Genomic DNA, 18404 nt, shown 5'->3' on the forward strand with positions numbered 1-18404 from the left:
GATCTCCTCTATGGAGAACTCGTGCAAGGAAAGCGCCCTACAGGTAGACCACAGCTGCGATAAAAGGACATCTGCAAGAGGGATCTGAAGGCCTTAGGAGTGGACCTCAACAAGTGGGAAACCCTGGCCTTTGAGCGGCCCGCTTGGAGGCAGGCTGTGCAGCATGGCCTTTCACAGTTTGAAGAGACACTTGGCCAACAGTCTGAGGCTAAGAGGCAAAGAAGGAAGGCCCATAGCCAGGGAGACAGACCAGGGACAGACTGCATTTGCTCCCGGTGTGGAAGGGACTGTCACTCCCGAATCGGCCTTTTCAGCCACACTAGACGCTGTTCCAGAACCACCTTTCAGAGCGCGATACCAGAGTCTTTCGAGACTGAAGGTTGCCAACTGTTACTCACGGAGCAGATGGGTTAGTCTAAATCCTGGATCCGGTTCCCAGGCTGAGGTTTGGAAGGTCCTGGTCTAGGTCCAAAGCAAAGTTACAGTCGCAGGCAACCAAGGAACCTCTAGAGGGCAGCCTTTCACCCAAATCCCGCAGAGAAAAAGTCACCCTGCCACACCTAGGCCTGCCAGTAGCGACATTGACGAGACAGGCCCGCACACGTCTGCTGGTTCTAAGAAAAGGGAGCACAGGATCATCGCTGAACGTTACAGGAATCTTTATTAAAGGCGTTCTTTAGGCATATTTTTGGCAGACATACGATGTACACGCACACATTTATGCACACTCTTACACAACTCACGGAGCATCACCAAGCGCTTGAACCAATAAATTAAATTTTTAAAAAAGAGAAAGACCAAGGGTTTATCATTGTGTAAGAAATGCCACCTCCACAGCATCCAGGGAGGGCAGCAGCCTGGGGACTCTGGAACAAAAGCCACAGGGACACAGCCACCCCCACTCCTGGTGGCCCTTGCCACGGAAGAGGCAGGAACAATCAGTGTGCTTCTCCGAAGGGGATGGCCTCATACTCTGGCATCAATGCACTCCAATGTAGAGACCACCTCCTCTGGTCTGTGCCCCCCTGCTTGGGCACACTGGCCAATATGGGCACTTGGGCTCTCAGCACCTCTGGTGCAGGGAGGATGCGGGCAGGCAGCAGTCTGGGGGCAGGGGGAATCACATTCATCCGAGGTAATGTCTGGCACATCGTCCGACTGACTGTCCGAGCTCTCCAAGTCGCTGCGGATGCTTTCAGGTTGTGCCAGGGTGATGTCCCAGGTTTTGCTGGCCATACAGTCATTCTGCTCACAGCTCTGGTGGATGCACATCTGCTCCCGCTCCTCCTCTTCCTCCGCTGCCATCTGGGTGTGAACGTGGAGAGAGTCCTCTGTGCTGCTCCCACTGACCAGCTGGTAATGACTCGGCTTGGTCTCTATGTCCACCTGGATCTCCATGTTGTTACACTCCCTATGGAAAGAGGAGGGGTTCGTGTCATTCCAAGTCATAACTGTTGCTTTTTTTCAGCTATTCAAAAGCAGCTCCAATCCCAAGGGGTTTTAGCAAGCCAGTACTGTTAATGCAGCAAAAACTCCACTATTACATTTAAATGTATGATGTATACGTAATTTACGTGATGTATTTGTAATTTCTCACTGCATCTCTCACACACTAAGGTCAGATTCAAAACAGGCAGAAATAGAATTTGTCCAAAGACAGAGGGCTATACACCTTTATACCAGAAAGAAAAAACTCAAAGGTGCTTTGCAAATATAATTTCTGCTTAAAGATCTAAAACCTTTCAAAACCACAGGCTCTTCTTCAGGGAAACTGATACAAGGACAGCGAGGGACCAATCCTATCCAATACTCCAGCACTGATGCACCTGCAATGCATCACCAAGGCAAGGGAACAAACATTCCCTTACCTTGAGGAGGCCTCCGCAACTCCCCCTCCCCTCCCCGCAGGATCGGGCACACACCCCGTTCTCACAGCTGCATCAGTGCTGAAAAATTGGACAGGATTGGGTCCCTAGTTTCTTTGCTTCCTCTCAACCTCTCTGATACAGAGGAAGAATCCATACAGACTCAAAGAATTAGACATTTAATTCTATTAAAGATGCTCCAGTCACTTGTGAAATTAGCCCAAATGAATCAGTTGCAGCATTTCTGGTAAGAGAACAGGGTCCAGCTTGACATATTAAAATGGAGGGAAGGAGATTCTGTAGTTGCAAGTCAGCCATCAAAAATCCCTTTGAAAATGCTCTTGTAAAAATGGGCCCCAGGACATCACACGGCCACCCTGCAGAGGTTAAGCAGACGTAGGTCTGGCCAGTGCCTAGATGTTGCTGCTTGGGGACTCCATTGACCCCACTTTGATGGAAGAAAGGTGGGACAAATATGTAGTCACAAGATGGACAAGGAAATTGCTCAAGAAAAGACACAAGTGAGGAGGCGCTCTCAGCCACTGGAGCCCTACATCCATCAGAGAGAAGGGACACGATCAGAGATTTGAGGGCTACTGTCACGGGATCATATCAAGATGCGGCCATGTGCAGGAATAACCTTAAGTCTTGTACACAGCACCTCACAACAGATCAGCCTTCGAGTGACAGAAGAGCTTGCAAAAAAAGGCAGCATCCTTCACAAATGTAAGGTCTTGGCCACCATCCTACCCCAGACTCCTGGGAAAGCTCACCCACGTAACAGCCACAATGGGTGGCTCCCCTTCCCCTCTTTGCTCCCACAAGCCTCTCTGACATCCTGCTACCTGCAAAAGGCCCTGAAACAGAAAGACATCTATAAAAGGAAGTGGTCGCCCCTACTGAGCACAAAGATATAACTAGACACTGTACTCCTGCAGGTATTTCACTTCAGGAACATACACATGCGAACAAAACCAGAACCTGAACTGTGAGTTGGAGACCAGCTCCTGCAGCCCCAACCCATCTCCAAGAGCTGCCTACCTGTCCTGGGGATTGTATGAACTAATGATGGAGCCAGCCATGGCTCGTGTGCTGGCGTTGTCACTGATGGCTCCAAGGCTGACGGAGTCCTTGGGAAAGATTTCCTTCTGCACATCTGCCTGCACTTCCAGCCTGGGCAGGAGACAAGAAGTGACGCAGGGTTTCATTACGTTGATGCAATTCTCCCAACCCATCACACTTAGATGCAAAACACACTTTTGCTGACAGTCATTTTAGGACAACAAGAAAATCAAGACCCTCTGGGGAAGTGGGAAGAGCACCCAGTGACCTGGTTTTAAGAAACAACTTTCCCCCATTCCTGGCTTCAACAGACTGCCTATTTCTCTCTTGAAGTAATTTCTCTCTCTTGGAGTGGGGTTACGTCCCATTTATGCTTGTGACTCACATATCCTGGGCAGCACATCATTCCATTAGGGGCTGACTCTGGGCTGTAAGTTCAGACAGCTTTGTGATTACAGGACTACTACGGCTAGTTCAGAGGAAAGACTGGGGTGTCAGGAGACAAGCTCTCTTGTCACTCAGCCAGTGAAGGTGTTAAAAGGCACTTTTTGAACAAGGACTGAGAAAGCCTTTTAACTCTGTAAAGTACCAAACTTGTTTTGATTTATGGAAGTCAGCGTAGTTACTCGCCCAGAGTCAAAACAACTCCCAACTGCCTGGGGGGTTGTGCAACAGAAGCCAAGGTGGCATTCAGCTTGCAGCTGGGTCCCCAAGCCCACAATAAGGCGTACCCCATCATAGCTGGAATGAAACTCACCTGCTGTACTTCCCCTTCCCACCCAGAAGTACGCCACCGCTCAGAGTGCCTCCGGAAAGCGCAGCAAAGCTGGCCGTCTCACTGTAATTGCCCTGCACGACACTGAGCCCGTCGGTGGGGCTCCCACTAGTGCTCAGGACACTGGTCAGGCCCTCAATGCTGCTCTCCCCAATGCTGGGGTTCTTCAGAGCTCTCCAAGCATCTGCCACTAGACCAAAATAGACCAAGATGAGGCAAAAGGGGATTGTTGGCTGCATTCTTCTAGCATACTAGACAGAGAAAACAGCTGAAGTGTGAGAATGTTTTAACATGCATTTTCATCTTTCCAGAACTTGAGCAGCAAATGGACAAACATGCACACAAGATGCTCTGTAAATACTTGGAGGAGGCAGCTGAGGAACTGGAGGGCAAAGAGAAACACACTCTCTCTCCACTTGGCACTACAAATTCATTACAAAGTAGGCATTACTTAATACTTATCCCAAACTTACACAAGGTACAGCTGCCAAGCACAACCTGCCTGTTCTCCTTCTCATGATGAAACTACAAAGAGTTATGACTTTACCTGTAATTGGTCCATCATCTTCATCAAATTCTATTTTAACTCCTTTTCCATTGGCTGTACTAACTCCACAACCACCACCTCGGCACAAGGAAATTGGTACAACTCCATAGACATAAGCCAACATAATAGGAACTCCGATACCTGAGAAGAAAGAACGAAAGTTATCACTAGGGGAATAAGCAAGGAAAGTAGGAAAATGGAACGCTGCATGTCCAAATAAGGCGCTACTATCCCAAAGCAGCGTTAACTTAGGCCTTGTGAGAGATTCAACCCTTGGACCAAAATCTACACAGAATCCAGGGCAATTTCAGCTGCAAACATCTACCGAAAAGGAACCTGTCATTAGTGAAACATTTGCTGTACCCCAATGCAATTATGGTACATACAAGATTTTTGGAATTTGAATACCAACATGAAACCACCAGTAAATGGTGTTCTCCAAAATATTTATCTCTGCAATCACACCTCTGGACTATTGGGCTGTGCTCGCACACATAGTACACACAGAGCTTTCCAGGACTCCAAGCCGAGAGCGGGCCTCCTGCAGTTCCCCCTGCAGCCTGCCCTGTCTAGGAAGGCCTCCTTATGTGGCTCTCACCGTGGAATCATCCAGGAAGACTAAAGATGAAGTGGCTGGGAAGGAGACTGTGCAAGGCTGTACAGACAAGTACTCAAACAAAATCCATTTTAAGAAAGCAACCACCTTCTGTGAGATTTCTGCACAGTCCCACAACTGTGGGTAGCAGCAAAACATTCACCCCTCACAAAAAACTAATCCTAGAGAAAAACACAGCAATAGCATGGCCGCATTAGCACATTAATTATACCAGGGCTGGTGCTGGAAGAATTCAGTCCAGAGAAACAAGCCTCTCATAAGTGCTCAGCAGTGCTGCTTTCATAGTGATCAGAACAGAAACATGAATGCATTTACTGTTACTCATATTTCCACTGCAGAGTGAGTCACTGAGCGCTAAGGGGTGACACAAAATCTTTCAGTAAAAGTAACGAAAACCCAAGTTCACCTAGACTTGCTTAAGGTGGTGGCATCTAAGAACTCTTACCAGCATTATCAGATTAAAGTGTGTCACACAGAGCGTTGTAACCCAAAGCTTATCTGCTTACCTACGCTGACAGCAGCAATGACAGGTGATGCAATCACAGACAGAGTCACACCCCCAGTGATAGCCAGGTTCCTCTTGTGTTTGGAGGTCTTCTTTCCCTCATACCTGCTGTGAATCTGGCATAAGGACATCAAGAATAAAACCCGCAATCCAATTAGGAAAAGACTGCCGCACCATAAAGAAGATACCTATATTGCTCATACTGTACAAGATTACAGTAGAGGTGTCTTCTTCAGAAAAAAAGATTAAAAGGCTAAAGGGCTATGTTGTGGTGCATGCCTCATTACATCTATCACTACTCAAGCTGGCAGAAATCAGAGTAGGAACAGATCAAGGCCACAAAATTGGAATACAAGTCCAAAGAAGGTCACTTTTCTATCAGCAAACGTGATATTAGCAAAGTCATAAGATGATGGTTGGCAACCTTCAGTCTCGAAAGACTATGGAATAAGCCTACAGCACCCGATATTCCCAGGCGGTCTCCCATCCAAGTACTAACCAGGCCTGACCCTTCTTAGCTTCCAAGATCAGACAAGATCGTAACAGCCATAAGAAACATACAGTTAGTGACCACCACTGACCTGTTCTAGGGACAGATCAACAGCTCCAGGTCTGCTAATGCAACACTTAGAATCATGCAACTCTCCCCACCACAATGACAACTGATCATACAGCTTCCTCTAATCTACCAGGGACAGTTTACAGCAGTGGTTCCCAACCCGGGGGATTGCAACCCCTAGGTACAGCGTTTGAAAAACCCTCTCCCCTTAAGAGGATGGCAACTGGCCAAGACCCATAGGTGACAGTACCCATTACTACTGAGATCTGATCGCTGCTGCTGACCACAGGGAGGTAAAAAAGGGGTTTCCACAGGGCTTCTTCTGGGTATTAGGCAGCAGCAACGGGAAGAACCTGGAAGTAACGGGCACCATCGTCTATAGGTCCTCCATCAGGTCCCAACCCTGTCTCAAGGGACAAGAGGTTGGGAATCACTGGTTTATGGAATTCCCTCCCCCACTGAACAAAACAAAACCCAGCCTGGACTGTTAAGGTGCAGCACATGCAACTCTTCTGCTTACCTTTCTCCCCACATAAACAGGAATGCCAATGACCATCGCTGGAATGGCAATGCCAGCAATGAGAGAAATACCCACTGGGGCACCAATCAACGTGCCCAGCTGCCAGAGAATCTTCTTTTTACGACTCCATGGCTTCTTGCCCCAGAATGTGCAACCAGAAGGACTGCAAGAGATTTTTGTATTAGGTTCATAGAAGAACACAAGTCAACATAGTGGGACAGGGAATGTGTGCCTACAGAAGTTCTGCCAAACTTCTGTTCCCAAGGAACTCAACATGTGTGTACAGGAACAAGTGGCTACCTTGCAAGAAAAATGCTCCCACCTCAGCTTGGTTCTCTCCTCGAGACTTATCTCCAAATATGGGAAATCCCTCTTTCTGTCCAAAGCAGAGGGGCCAGGAGTATGTGTGTGTGTGGGGGGCGGGGGCGGTGGCTTGGCTGGTTGAGGACACCTTGATCTCCAACCCACCTGAGGTAATGCAAATCGGAGATCTCCTTCATGCACAGCCAGCAGAACTCACAGCCACACACAGCACAGGTCATGTGATTACAGCTGCCATCATTCATCTTGATAATGTAGGCACTGCAACGTGGACATGGCTTGATATCGTCCGCTATGGAGGTGAAAAATGACAGCTAGTCATATTTGGTGCACAGCTAAAGTGAATTTCTAGAAATAACTGAAAATCACTGTCTTTCTCTGTAAGAAAGAAGACAAATCTGCAGAAGTCCTTCTACTCCTGCTTGTTTCCTTCTGAACAGAAAAACCATTGAATGTGGCCACTGAATGCTTGGAAATCCCAATGTCTAATAAAGTGGGTGGTTACAAAATCATAGCCTAAGACAGCGGTTCCCAAACATTTTAGCACTTTTTGAAACACCACTCTATCAGGACCCACCTAGCTTTACAAACCTAATGAAAAGGTTTCACTTTTCCAGCTGCTCAAGTTTCTGTTTTTATCCTTTTTACTATGGTGGAGGGGATGCCTACTGGTATATTTGCTGAGCTCCACATTCATCAGATCAGGACAGTTCTGGTAAGCCTTGTGTTCCCCTCTGCTTGGCCTTCAATAAGAGGTGAGGCACGGTTGCCTCCTCATGAGAACATACACATATGGCTCAGTTTCACTTTCCATAGGACTCAATTCATTTTCCTTGACAGCTGGGGGGGACTTCCTTCGAGAGTTTTTTGGGGCCTGCATTTGTCAGATTAACAACAACAACAACAACAACAACAACAGGTATTTATATACCACCTTTCTTGGTCTTTATTCAAGATGGTTTACATAGGCAGGCTTTATCTAAATCCCTAGTTATGGTTGATTTTTTTTCCAAATTCCTGTAAAGAGTCTTCTCCCTTTGGGTATTCTCAGCTGACTGGTTTGTCTTTCTTGTGAATGATTTTATGTTCATTTGAAAAGCTATTTTGCCTATTTGGATCCAAGCTTGGTTCCTGAACTATTAGTGTTCAGCTACTTATCAGGAAGAAGCCAATAGTTTGTATGTGTTAGGAAGGCCTTGCACTGCTGGGGACACTTGACTACACAGAGTCTCATGACAAGTGTTTAATACTCACCTTTTGAGCCCAGAACATGCACTAACACCAAATCAGAAGAGACTCAGATCACTGACTCCAACCCCTGCCAATGTAGTTCACAACTACAGTATCCCTGAAAGATGACCACTTGGCCTCTGTTCCACGGTTGTACACTTTGTACCATCAGGAAGTTCTTCCTAACATTTAATTAAAATCTTTCATTGTAATTTAAATACATTTGCCCTGGTCTGACCCTCCAGAACAAACAGGAACACATATGTTCCTGTTGTGTTCCCTTTTTCCTTGTGATAGCCCCTCAAATATTTATCCAAGGGTGATCTCTTCCTTGGACTTCCAGAAAACTGCAACAGAAACTAGCAACATGCTGGCTAAGAACATAAGAACAGCCCTGCTGGATCAGGCCAAGGCCCATCTAGTCCAGCTTCCTGTATCTCACAGCGGCCCACCAAATCCCCCAGGGAGCACACCAGATAACAAGAGACCTGCATCCTGGTGCCCTTCCTTGCATCTGGAAGCTAATGCATACCCGGTCCTGATTCCTGCCCATAACTGAGGCCTGAGGTGTGCTTTGTCCGGACACGCAGCGTCTGTGCCCTCTGCTGGCGGGCCATGTCGCAAGTCTGGTTCGGATGCCATATCTGTTTGCAATGGTAGCAGAACTCTGTCTGGCAGCCTTCTCTCTCGCACATCAGTTTCGGGCAGCTGGCACATCCATAGGCAATCACAGCATAACTGGGGAAGGAAACAGTGGGCAGGACAGTCAGCCAGGCAAAAACAGATGCAGAGTCCTTCCAGCATCCTCTCTGGAACTCCAACAGACAATATTAGACAGTGAAGCTGTATACTCTACATAGCCAATCCTTTCCTCCAAAAATCTGCTCAATTTAACAATGATGCCTAACTGCCTCATAGGTTTACCCTGTGACCTACATCTAGGCAACTACAAGCAATTTCTTCAGCACAGCACACATGCACCATCTGAACTCAGCAATAAAACCCCTGGTCAAAAAAAAGGCATTTGCTATTCTCTCTGCTGAGTGCAAATAATTCTTTAAATAACTTTAGAAAAAAAAAATAAGGCAGGTACAAAAAATGCAGAATAATCAAGTAGCTCAATTCTAAATCTTTCTTCTTGCCCTGAGTTGATGATTACTTTATTCCACTTGTACTCAGTGTCTTTCTCAGGAGTAAGTCTCCCAAGAAGTCTTTGCCTGGAAGGGGGGAAGACAGTGATGCAATTCCCAGGATAGTGCCACTGCAGGGGAAGGTTGGGGTCTGAGGGGTGTGGGGCAGCCCCACACAGCACTCTGCAGGGCTCCTGTGGCTTGTAAAAAGTGAAAGTTCCAATCATGACGAAACCAGAAATGGGTCACAATCTCAGCGTTCATCTTTTACAAGTTGCGGGGAACCCTGCAGAGTGCTCCGCAGGGAACCCCACACCCCCGGACCCTGGCAGCACATAAGTCTAAAAATTCCCCTTCCCCTGCAGCGGCACGATCCTGGGGATCACGTCGCTGCTTTCTCCCTGCTCCCACCCTTTAAAGGGAAAGAGGCAGTGTTACATGAACTGGTGGGTCATGACCAGTTTGAGGACAACTGCTTTATTCCACTAAACTGACGTTCTGGAGCTAACTGCCCTTGGAAACTATCCATATATCTCTAGCATCTACTCAAAACAAATTTTTATCCAATATTAAAAAAGCAGGCTCAAAGGATTTGAACAAGCTTGTCTGAATAGTTTAATTCAATCTAGAAAAAAAAAATTCCAAATCAAACACCTACAAGAAAACCTAAGGACTATGGGCATTAAAAGATACAATGTAAACTGCCAGTTAATTATGTGGGGGCAACACAATTAACGCAACCCAATACCAGATTTCAGCATTACTAGTCTTCCCCGATACTACATCTTGTCTGATTCCTTTGCATAGACTACAAGTACACAACTGAAAGCAATCTCAGGCTTCATTTAAGCAAGCATTACTATACTACCATACAGATGGGCATAAGCAGCAAATTTGCATAATGCAGGTTGTACAGGTGTGTGTCCCCTATATCCAAGGATGGGGGGGGGGCTGCCCCACCTGGCCATTACAGTATCTTTGTTTTTCTGCAGTAGCATTTGCAGTATGTTTCTTGCTTAACATTCTTGCTTAACTGAAGAATGCGATGTACAGGCAACCAGCCTGCACACTATAGGGAGACTAACCAAATGTTAACAGTAAACAGGACAGTTCCTATCTACATAGGGTTCCCCCATATCCACAAGGGGGAACAGAACCCTGCAGATATAGGGGGGGACACATACACTAAGCATCACACCTGCCTGCCAAGATGCTGGGCACAAACACAAATGGAGGTAACTGTGCTTATCCACAGAACTGATCTTGCTTTCTAATGTGCCAGGGTTCCAACAGAAAGGCTCAATGCAGACAGCTCACAAAAGGTATTTATTTGAGCTAGCCACCCTTTGATTAACTCTCAATTCATGCTAGAACCATGACACTAAGTGTAGAAATGGACACTAAAGTTGACCATGCTAGTCAACAAGAGCAGTCACACATAATTAGGAATTAGGCAAATATACATGACCGTAACATTACAGCTCAGAGGATCAAGAACTTTCTCCATCCTGAATATTTCCACTTCCTTACAAATGCTGTGATCTGCAATCTTCCATGCATAGGTACTGGGGGGGGGGGGGCTTTAAGTGTCCAAACTTTAAGGCTCAGAAAACAGCAGCATTCCTAGAAGGGGGTTCTAATGATTCAGAGGCTCAGTTTCCTGTCCGATAATTTCTGCTCCCTACTACCCATGTTCAAATCCTATTAGCTTTCACTCCAGCTCAAATTCAGCTGAAAGGGGAACCCTGAAAAATACAACCAGAATATGCCAGTTTAATGGAACATAACATTCAAATTGCAGAACTTAGATTTCCTTTTAATGCACACTCTTCCAAGTGGCGTCTGCCCCACACCCATGCTACCCCATGCAACAACAGTGCCTATTTCTGCGGGGAGAAGAACCTGTACTGTGCCATGCATTAGCAGCTGCTAGAGGATTCATACTGCCTTTCTGTAAGCCTCATAATCTCCTAACAGGTGGGAAGGGAGGCTCTCACCCGCCAACACACAAATATCCCAACTTTTACAGCCAGAGCCCCTACTAAGGCATTCTAAGTCAGTCTCCTCCTGTCTCTTAGCCCATCACTTTCTGGAAGACACCTGCTGCCCCACGAGTATTATGTACAACCAGAGTTAAAAAGGACAGCTGATAGCAGCTAGCCGACTAACACAGTATTAACAACATACCTTTGAGCCTTTTAAGAAATAGAAACCAAGCAACACATTCTCAAATCTGCTCTGCTTTAATCCTGCTAAGTCTGCCTCTTGTTACAGATGACCTGCAAGGCTGCCAGGTGTCATCACAAGGTCTGAACTTCAGTCACCTCCATTTGACCTACACCTCCATTTCAAGTCAGCCACTTTGGGGTAAAGCTTCATTTGCAACAGGAGCTGCTTCCCTCTCTGGCAAACTCTAGATTTGGGAATAGGATCCATGCTCTCTCAGTTACCTAGTGCTTTTCATTACTACCACCCCATTCAGGTTCTGCTCTAATAATTTAACTCAGCCCATGCAAATGTTTGTTTTAATGCCCTGAATTCCCCCCAAGTCTCTGGAAAAAAGACAAAGAAACAAATGCCAGTTAGGCTGACAATGAAAAAGGTAGTTCCAGATTTGTATGCAGATCTGACTATGCACCAGAAGAGCAGCATTTCCATGGAAACACACTCCTGTATTATGTCTGCAGTTTACCTCCCTAGGCAGCACAACTAAGCCTGCCAATTGATGAAGATGCTTAGAGCACAGGAGAAATGCAGAAGCCATCAGGATGTTGCATGCTTGGTTTCTGGGCACATGCTTTCATGTGCAATATCACAATCTCAGCTATGAAATAAGAGGCAGAGATGCTGCACAAAACATGCATTTCAGAAGCAGAAAGGGATACCACATCCATCTCAATGGAACTTCTGAATTTGCCAAAAAGCCGTTCCCTACCACTCCAGGCAGCCTGCATGCCTATTTTGGCACCGTGTGGTGTCAGTCCCCATACAGATGAGGCAGCTACTGACCATACATACACTTAGATTAAACACCTCATCCCACACTTGGTTCCAGATATATTCTGTGCCCCTTCACCTGGAAACTGAAGAAATGGTACCTTAAGTGCAAGAGATATGCAAAACTACAGCTGATTGTCCTGCCACTGAGAGCCAGATCCTATGCATGTCTACTCAGAAGTAAGAAACATTGTAGCCAATGGGGCTTACCCCTAGGAAAGCGTGGACAGGATTGGAGCCTAAGCCTACAGAATTATTCTGAAGCAGAAACTGTACTCACAATGTAAACAGCCTGAACCGAAATACAGAGAAAATGTCAAGTTTTGCCTGTTTTTAGGCATCTCGTTGTCATCACTTCATTTTCAAATTAATCTCTACAAATATGAAGAGCAGAAATGTTTCCCCCCAAATTAAAATATGGATTCTGTGAACAGTATGACAGCTTGCCATTTTGTGATGAAACTGCTTGTGCAGGATACACACAGTGCAGTGCTAAAGCTTCTTTTGGAATGTTTCTGGGTGCTTTGCAGGCTCTCCTTTGCTGGATCTCTGCATTGGCTCAGAATGCAAAATGTATTTTATTACTTTTAAATCTGCCTTGGTTACCCTCCGGGGAGAAAGGCGGATTACAAATCCAATCAACCAATCAATTAATCAATACAAGGAAACAAGATGAGATCTCTTATGCTGCAAACAACTAAATCATACACTAACCTTTACCACAGAGTCAATTCTTTCTCATACAAGGCCATCTGGGGCATCTTTCCAAGGCCAGAAAGTTCCAGACTGTAATCTGTTTTAGATCCAATCTGTTAAGTCTTGCATCCATTGAACAGAGAACACACAGAAGTGGTAACTAGATTTGAGGTGATTCAGCAAAGTTGAAAAACTCTTCAATAGCATTTTATTAAGCTATATATAAGTGGCTTGCCTGCCTGCCAGCTCTCATGTCCAAGAATAAAATCAAATGTACAATATTTCATGATTCAGCAGTGTAACTGGAATTCCCAGCAATAGTTTACCTATCCTAAAACATCAGTACAATTGGCAAAAATTGTCCACTCCTGAGACAATCATAACTGTTTATTCTTCCTAAGGTTATTCTGAAGAATCCAGTACATTAGGACTCTTAAAACACCCTTGTTTTGTTAGCTAGCTAGCTAGCTTTCTAAGTAAATGCTCAAAAACCCTAAAAAAACTAGAAGCCTGCCTGCTGCAACTTCAAAGTTTAAGAGGCTGACTTAAAAGAAAACAGAAGTGAAAGTAAAAAGACATTGCTATATAAAAAAACTCTAGAGAATTTGCCACTCTGGGCCATTTCCCACCTCATCCAACTAGATGTTGAATCATAGTGAATCAACATTTTTCCCCACTCACCCTCCCTGCACAATCTCATGGGCCAGCAGTTTCATTCTTACTGACAAGCCCATCCTGACAGTTTTGCAGGCAGATGTGAAAATAGCCCAACTCCACTGCACCTCTTTGCAGCATGTACGGGACTAGGAAAGACCCCTTGTTCCTTGGCATTTTAGAAACAACTGACTTCTCAGAAAACAAAGCCAATCACAGCCTGAAAGACATGCAACACTTGTAACCAAGATCTCCATTTTTAGGAGTTTTGGGTACAGTTTCACATCTAACCTCTCTAGTCCCAACTGTCAAGAATCACATCCACAAGCATCAACTCCACATTGTCAAATTTCCACTGGTGTTTAAAATAAGAAATTTTACTGCCAAACCTGATACAGAACAGATCAGGGATCCATTCCACAAAGTGCCATGCTATCCTCACTGCAGGGCCTAGTGGATCAAGTACTCTCAGCTGTATTAACCCTTGTTCTCAAGGACTGAAACCAGGGAATTAATAATTAATACAGGCATTTATATACCGCCTTTCTTGATCGTCAGATTTCTCCTCAGACTTTAATTCAAGGCGGTTTACATGGGCAGGCTGTTCTAAATCCCTGTAGGGATTTTTACAATTGAAGAAAGGTTCTATCTTTCAAGAACCACAACATTTCAGATGGATCTTTTATGGTCTGTTATCACTTCCTGGCCTCCAGAATCCTCCCACACAGGCTGACAAGCAGCCCCTTCATCTCTCCAAGAGCAGGTAACATAACTCAGCTGGGCTTGTCAGCTGCTTCAAGGTCCAACCATTCACGGTGCTGGTGGCCTCGAACTGGCGACCTTCGGATGTTATCTTCAGGCAAATGGAGGTTCAACCCTCTAGACCGACCTCCTGCTTGTCTTGGAGATGCCACTAATTGACTTGGGGAGCCACTAAATTACCCTTGGCTATGACTTGACACAACCAACCACATACATCATCATCTGTGGCCACCCAACATCTTTCGCTGAGGCCATGTCTCATATCCATACCACAAAAAGACCTCTCAAAGGTCTGACTAATTGTACCTTACTTGGAAGGAACTGTTCCACATATATAATCATTTGTATTGAATATTACAAAGATTCCCTAACACACAGGTCCCTTTAAAGTGCAGAAAATTTTACTGATACACACATGACCTTCACATATGTGCAGTTCTGATTAATACACCTTTTCTCAGTTCATATAGAGAAGATGAGCCTTCAACAAGTCCCACCACCTCATAGGGTATATCGATCTTGTAAAGCAAGTGTGAATTTCTCACATTAGTAAGTGAAAAGTTATCTTTCTGTATATAAATGCCCATGTCTACTCCATTTCAACAGAAGGGAACACTGTATAAATTGTTGCAGTGTTTCAGCATGCCACAAAGCCCTGTAAAAAGGGGTGTGTGGGAGTGTCACTGAGATTCACACAAGTTAAATTGCCAACCTTTGGTTAGGGACTGATTTTTTCACTCTGTGTAGAGCAACCTGTACATTTATGTCACTATATAAACAAAGGTTTAGATTACAGACATGTACAAAATGCATGCTGTTTTTTACATATGTACAATCTTTCACATACTTTCTCTCAAACACTTCCAACATATCAAAACAATGAGAAAACTTTCACTTAAATCCATTCCCTCAAAAAACTATAACTTGAGAGCTGACCAGTAGCTACCAAGAAGACTGAGGACTCTTCTTCTTTAGAGAATGGGTGTATTCGCACTACTGCTTTATTGCTAAAAGTGCTTCTGGACACAGCCTTGCTAGTATACATTATATGGTACATTCAATTAACTGTGGTTTGGAGTCAAGCCCCACAAAGAGGTGAACATGCTATGAGCACACACATTCTGCCCTCTTCTGCCATGACTTAAAGGGGGGGGAATCACGCTAACCCCCTCCTACATAAAGTACAAATCAAGCAGGGAGTCTCCCGGAGAGACAGAACCTGCATGTTCACAATTCATTTACATTCTAATCCCATAGGGTCTGTTAGAAAAGCCTGAACCCCTTTTAGTGCTAAATTACTGCTGAAAGATCCAGCAGGAGTTTAGTAGTTTCTCCTGGATTGCCTAGAAGAGAAGCGTGTGAATGGCATGTATGGAAAAAAAAACTACTTTTGTTTTCCTGGGCAGGAACTCCCCCACCCCAGCAACTGTCTAGTCTGCGCTTTCAGAGTGTGCGCATCATTTCACAGGTATTATCTGAATGCCTTACAACAACCCTGTAAGGTAAGTATAGCTTTTTCCTAGCATTTCAGCTGAAGCTGAAAAATGGCTTGCCTAAGGCCAGCCAGTGAGTTACAAAGGAAAGTTACTGGGAAAGTTCTGATTCAAAACTCACTCCCTTAGCCATGACACTACACCAGTTGCGGGTAAAAGACCCATGTCAAAGTCTCATTTACCATACTCCCCTTAATTAATATAGGAGAACACAGCACAGCAACTACTTTCTTACAACATCCCTGTCAAATAGATTAATATAATCTCCATATTGTAGATGAAAAACTGAAGCAGAGGGCTTGCCTAAGCCAAGTTCATAGCAGGTGAAACTTGAACCATGGACTTCCTGCTCTATGGCTCAGTCACTTAAGTCACTACACTGCTGCATTAGTTCCCCACTGAGGGAGAACCGAGTGATACAGAAACATCAAATTCCTCCTCATAAACCCATCTTTCTGATAAAATTTGAAGCTTAAATCTTAATCCTCATCAACAAACGGAAAGAATCCTGCCATCCTCCAGCCTTCATACCAGCCATCAATAAACAGGACTGCCGATCACAAAAAGCTTTTCCAGAAAGAAACTGGTTAGCCTTTAAGGCTGTTTGGAATCACTGTTTTGTCTACCTTTTCACATTTGTCCTCTTGCTTTTCTGACTCTCCCTACTATCAAGAGTAGACTCCTTACAGCAACATGCTGTCTTCTTTTGATCGGCAACACATCATATACATGCATAGTGTGTACAAACCAATAGCTGACAGCACAAGAGCAGAGTTTCCCACATATCCTTTTAGCAAATCAAGTTGACAGGCACCATTTGTAATTGTGGAAAGGGCCCAGCACCTTAAAAATACTTAAATCCCTTAAAAAAGGGATTATCTCCATCCTCCTCCCAGAAAGACTCTGGTACAAGTTTGTTTACTCAACACACAACAACACAGTTGTCAACAACTGTTGTCAATGGCTGGGGGTGTGGGGGGGGGGCTGCTGCCACTGCTCTGCCCTGATGTGGGATGAAGGTGGCTAAAGCCATGACCTGGCGACTTATAGCCCAATCCTATGCATATTTACCCAGAAGCAAGTTCCATTAGTCAGTGGGGCTTACTCCCAGGAAAGTGGGATAGGATGGTAAGAGTCCCATCCTATGTATGTCTACTCAAAAGCATGCCAGTTATAGCCGATGGGGCTTACTCCCAGGAAAGTGGGATAGGTCACCCCATCCTTTGTATGTCTACTCAGTAGTATGCCCATTATAGCTAATGGGCTTACTCCCAGGAAAGTGTGGATAGGATGGCAGCTTCAGAGACCCATCCTATGTCTGTCTACTCAGAAGTCAGTCCCATCAGAGTCAGTGGGGCTTACTCCCAGGAAAGTGTGGGTAGGGCTGTAGCCTCAAAGTCCAGTCCTAGGCATTTCTACTCAGAAGTAAGCTCCATCAGAGTCAGTGGGGCTTACTCCCAGGAAAGTGAGGATAGGATGGCAGCCTGAGAGCCCATCCTATGCGTGCCTACTCGGAAGCCAGTCCCATCAGAGTCGCCGGACCTCCTCCCGGGAGAGGCCTGCGCGGCAGCCAGAGCGGGGGGCGGCTCACCCGCAGTCGGGCGCGGGGCACCAGCGGCAGTCGGGGTCGGCGGCCAGGCAGCGGCGCAGCATGAACTCCTCGTACTTGGCGACCAGGCCGGGCGAGTCGCGCAGCAGCAGGCGGATGTCGGCGGGGTTGAGGCGCTCGCTGCACTCGGGGCAGCTGATGTTGACGCGCGACTCGGTGATCTCGATGCGCAGGTACTGGCGCAGGCAGGCGCGGCACGAGCGGTGCGGGCAGGACAGGAGGCGCGGCGCGTTCCCCGCCGGCTGCCGCACCAGGCACAGCGGGCACTCCAGCTCCGAGGGCGCCGGCGAGGGTGCGGGCGACGCGGGCGCCGAGGGGGGCGCCGCCTCGGCCTGCTCCTCGGCGGGCGGGGGCGAGGCGGGCGGCGGCGGGTGCTCCTCGGCCGCCGGGGCAGGCTGGGCCGGCGGCGGCGGCGGCTCCGGCTTGCCGGCCTTGGCGCGGGCCCGGCGACGCCGCACGACCCCCGCGCCGGAGGCGGACGAGGAGGCGGCGGAGGCGGCGGCCGAGAAGACGCTCTGGAAGCTCAGCAGGCGGCGCCGCCCCCCCCGCGCCCCGCCGCCCTTGAGGCACTTGGCCTGCGGCGGTGCAGCCGCGCGGAGGGAGCCCGAGCGCGGGGAGCCCTCCGAGTCCTTCTCCGAGCCCATCGTGGAGGGCGGCGGCGGCGCTCCCTCTGAGGCGAAGGAAGCGGGGCTGACGCCGAGGCTCGGGTCGCGCACGCGCAGCCGGCCCGCTGACTGCTGACGGGCCCAACGGCCGCCGGAAGCCGCGCGCGCAGACGCAGAGCGGCGGCGGCGGCGCCCCCTCCTTCGCGAGGCGCATGCGTCGCGGGCGGGGAGGAGCGCGCGCTGAAGCCGTGAGGGAAGGGCAGGGGCGAGGCAAGTCCTGGCCCCGCCCTCAGCCCCCTCCTTGGGCGTGGCGGCGCGAGGGTGGGGCTGCCTGGCGGGGCGGGACAAGTGCTGGCTCCGAGCTCAGCCCTCTCCCCGGGCGCGGCAGTGCGAAGCGCAGGAGGGGGCTGCGCGAGGCTGGGGCTGCCTGGAGGGGCAGGGCTGAGAGGGGCGAGGCG

At 47.3% G+C, this 18404-nt stretch overlaps 1 protein-coding gene across 1 annotated transcript; it reads right to left on the reverse strand.

Moving 5' to 3' along the window:
* Positions 1 to 654: 654 nt before the first annotated feature.
* On the reverse strand, positions 655 to 17999 carry RNF19B (ring finger protein 19B). Its single transcript, XM_066638976.1, has 9 exons — positions 17324 to 17999; positions 8533 to 8738; positions 6918 to 7062; positions 6450 to 6612; positions 5372 to 5486; positions 4250 to 4390; positions 3685 to 3892; positions 2907 to 3038; positions 655 to 1411 (listed from the first exon to the last, which is right to left on the reverse strand). Exons 1-9 carry the CDS (start codon positions 17983 to 17985, stop codon positions 967 to 969), a joined length of 2217 nt encoding a protein of 738 aa, XP_066495073.1. The 5' UTR covers positions 17986 to 17999; the 3' UTR covers positions 655 to 966.
* Between the last annotated feature and the right edge of the window lie 405 nt (positions 18000 to 18404).

Source organism: Tiliqua scincoides, chromosome 10 (genome assembly GCF_035046505.1).
Source record: "Tiliqua scincoides isolate rTilSci1 chromosome 10, rTilSci1.hap2, whole genome shotgun sequence".
Lineage (NCBI taxonomy): Eukaryota > Metazoa > Chordata > Lepidosauria > Squamata > Scincidae > Tiliqua > Tiliqua scincoides.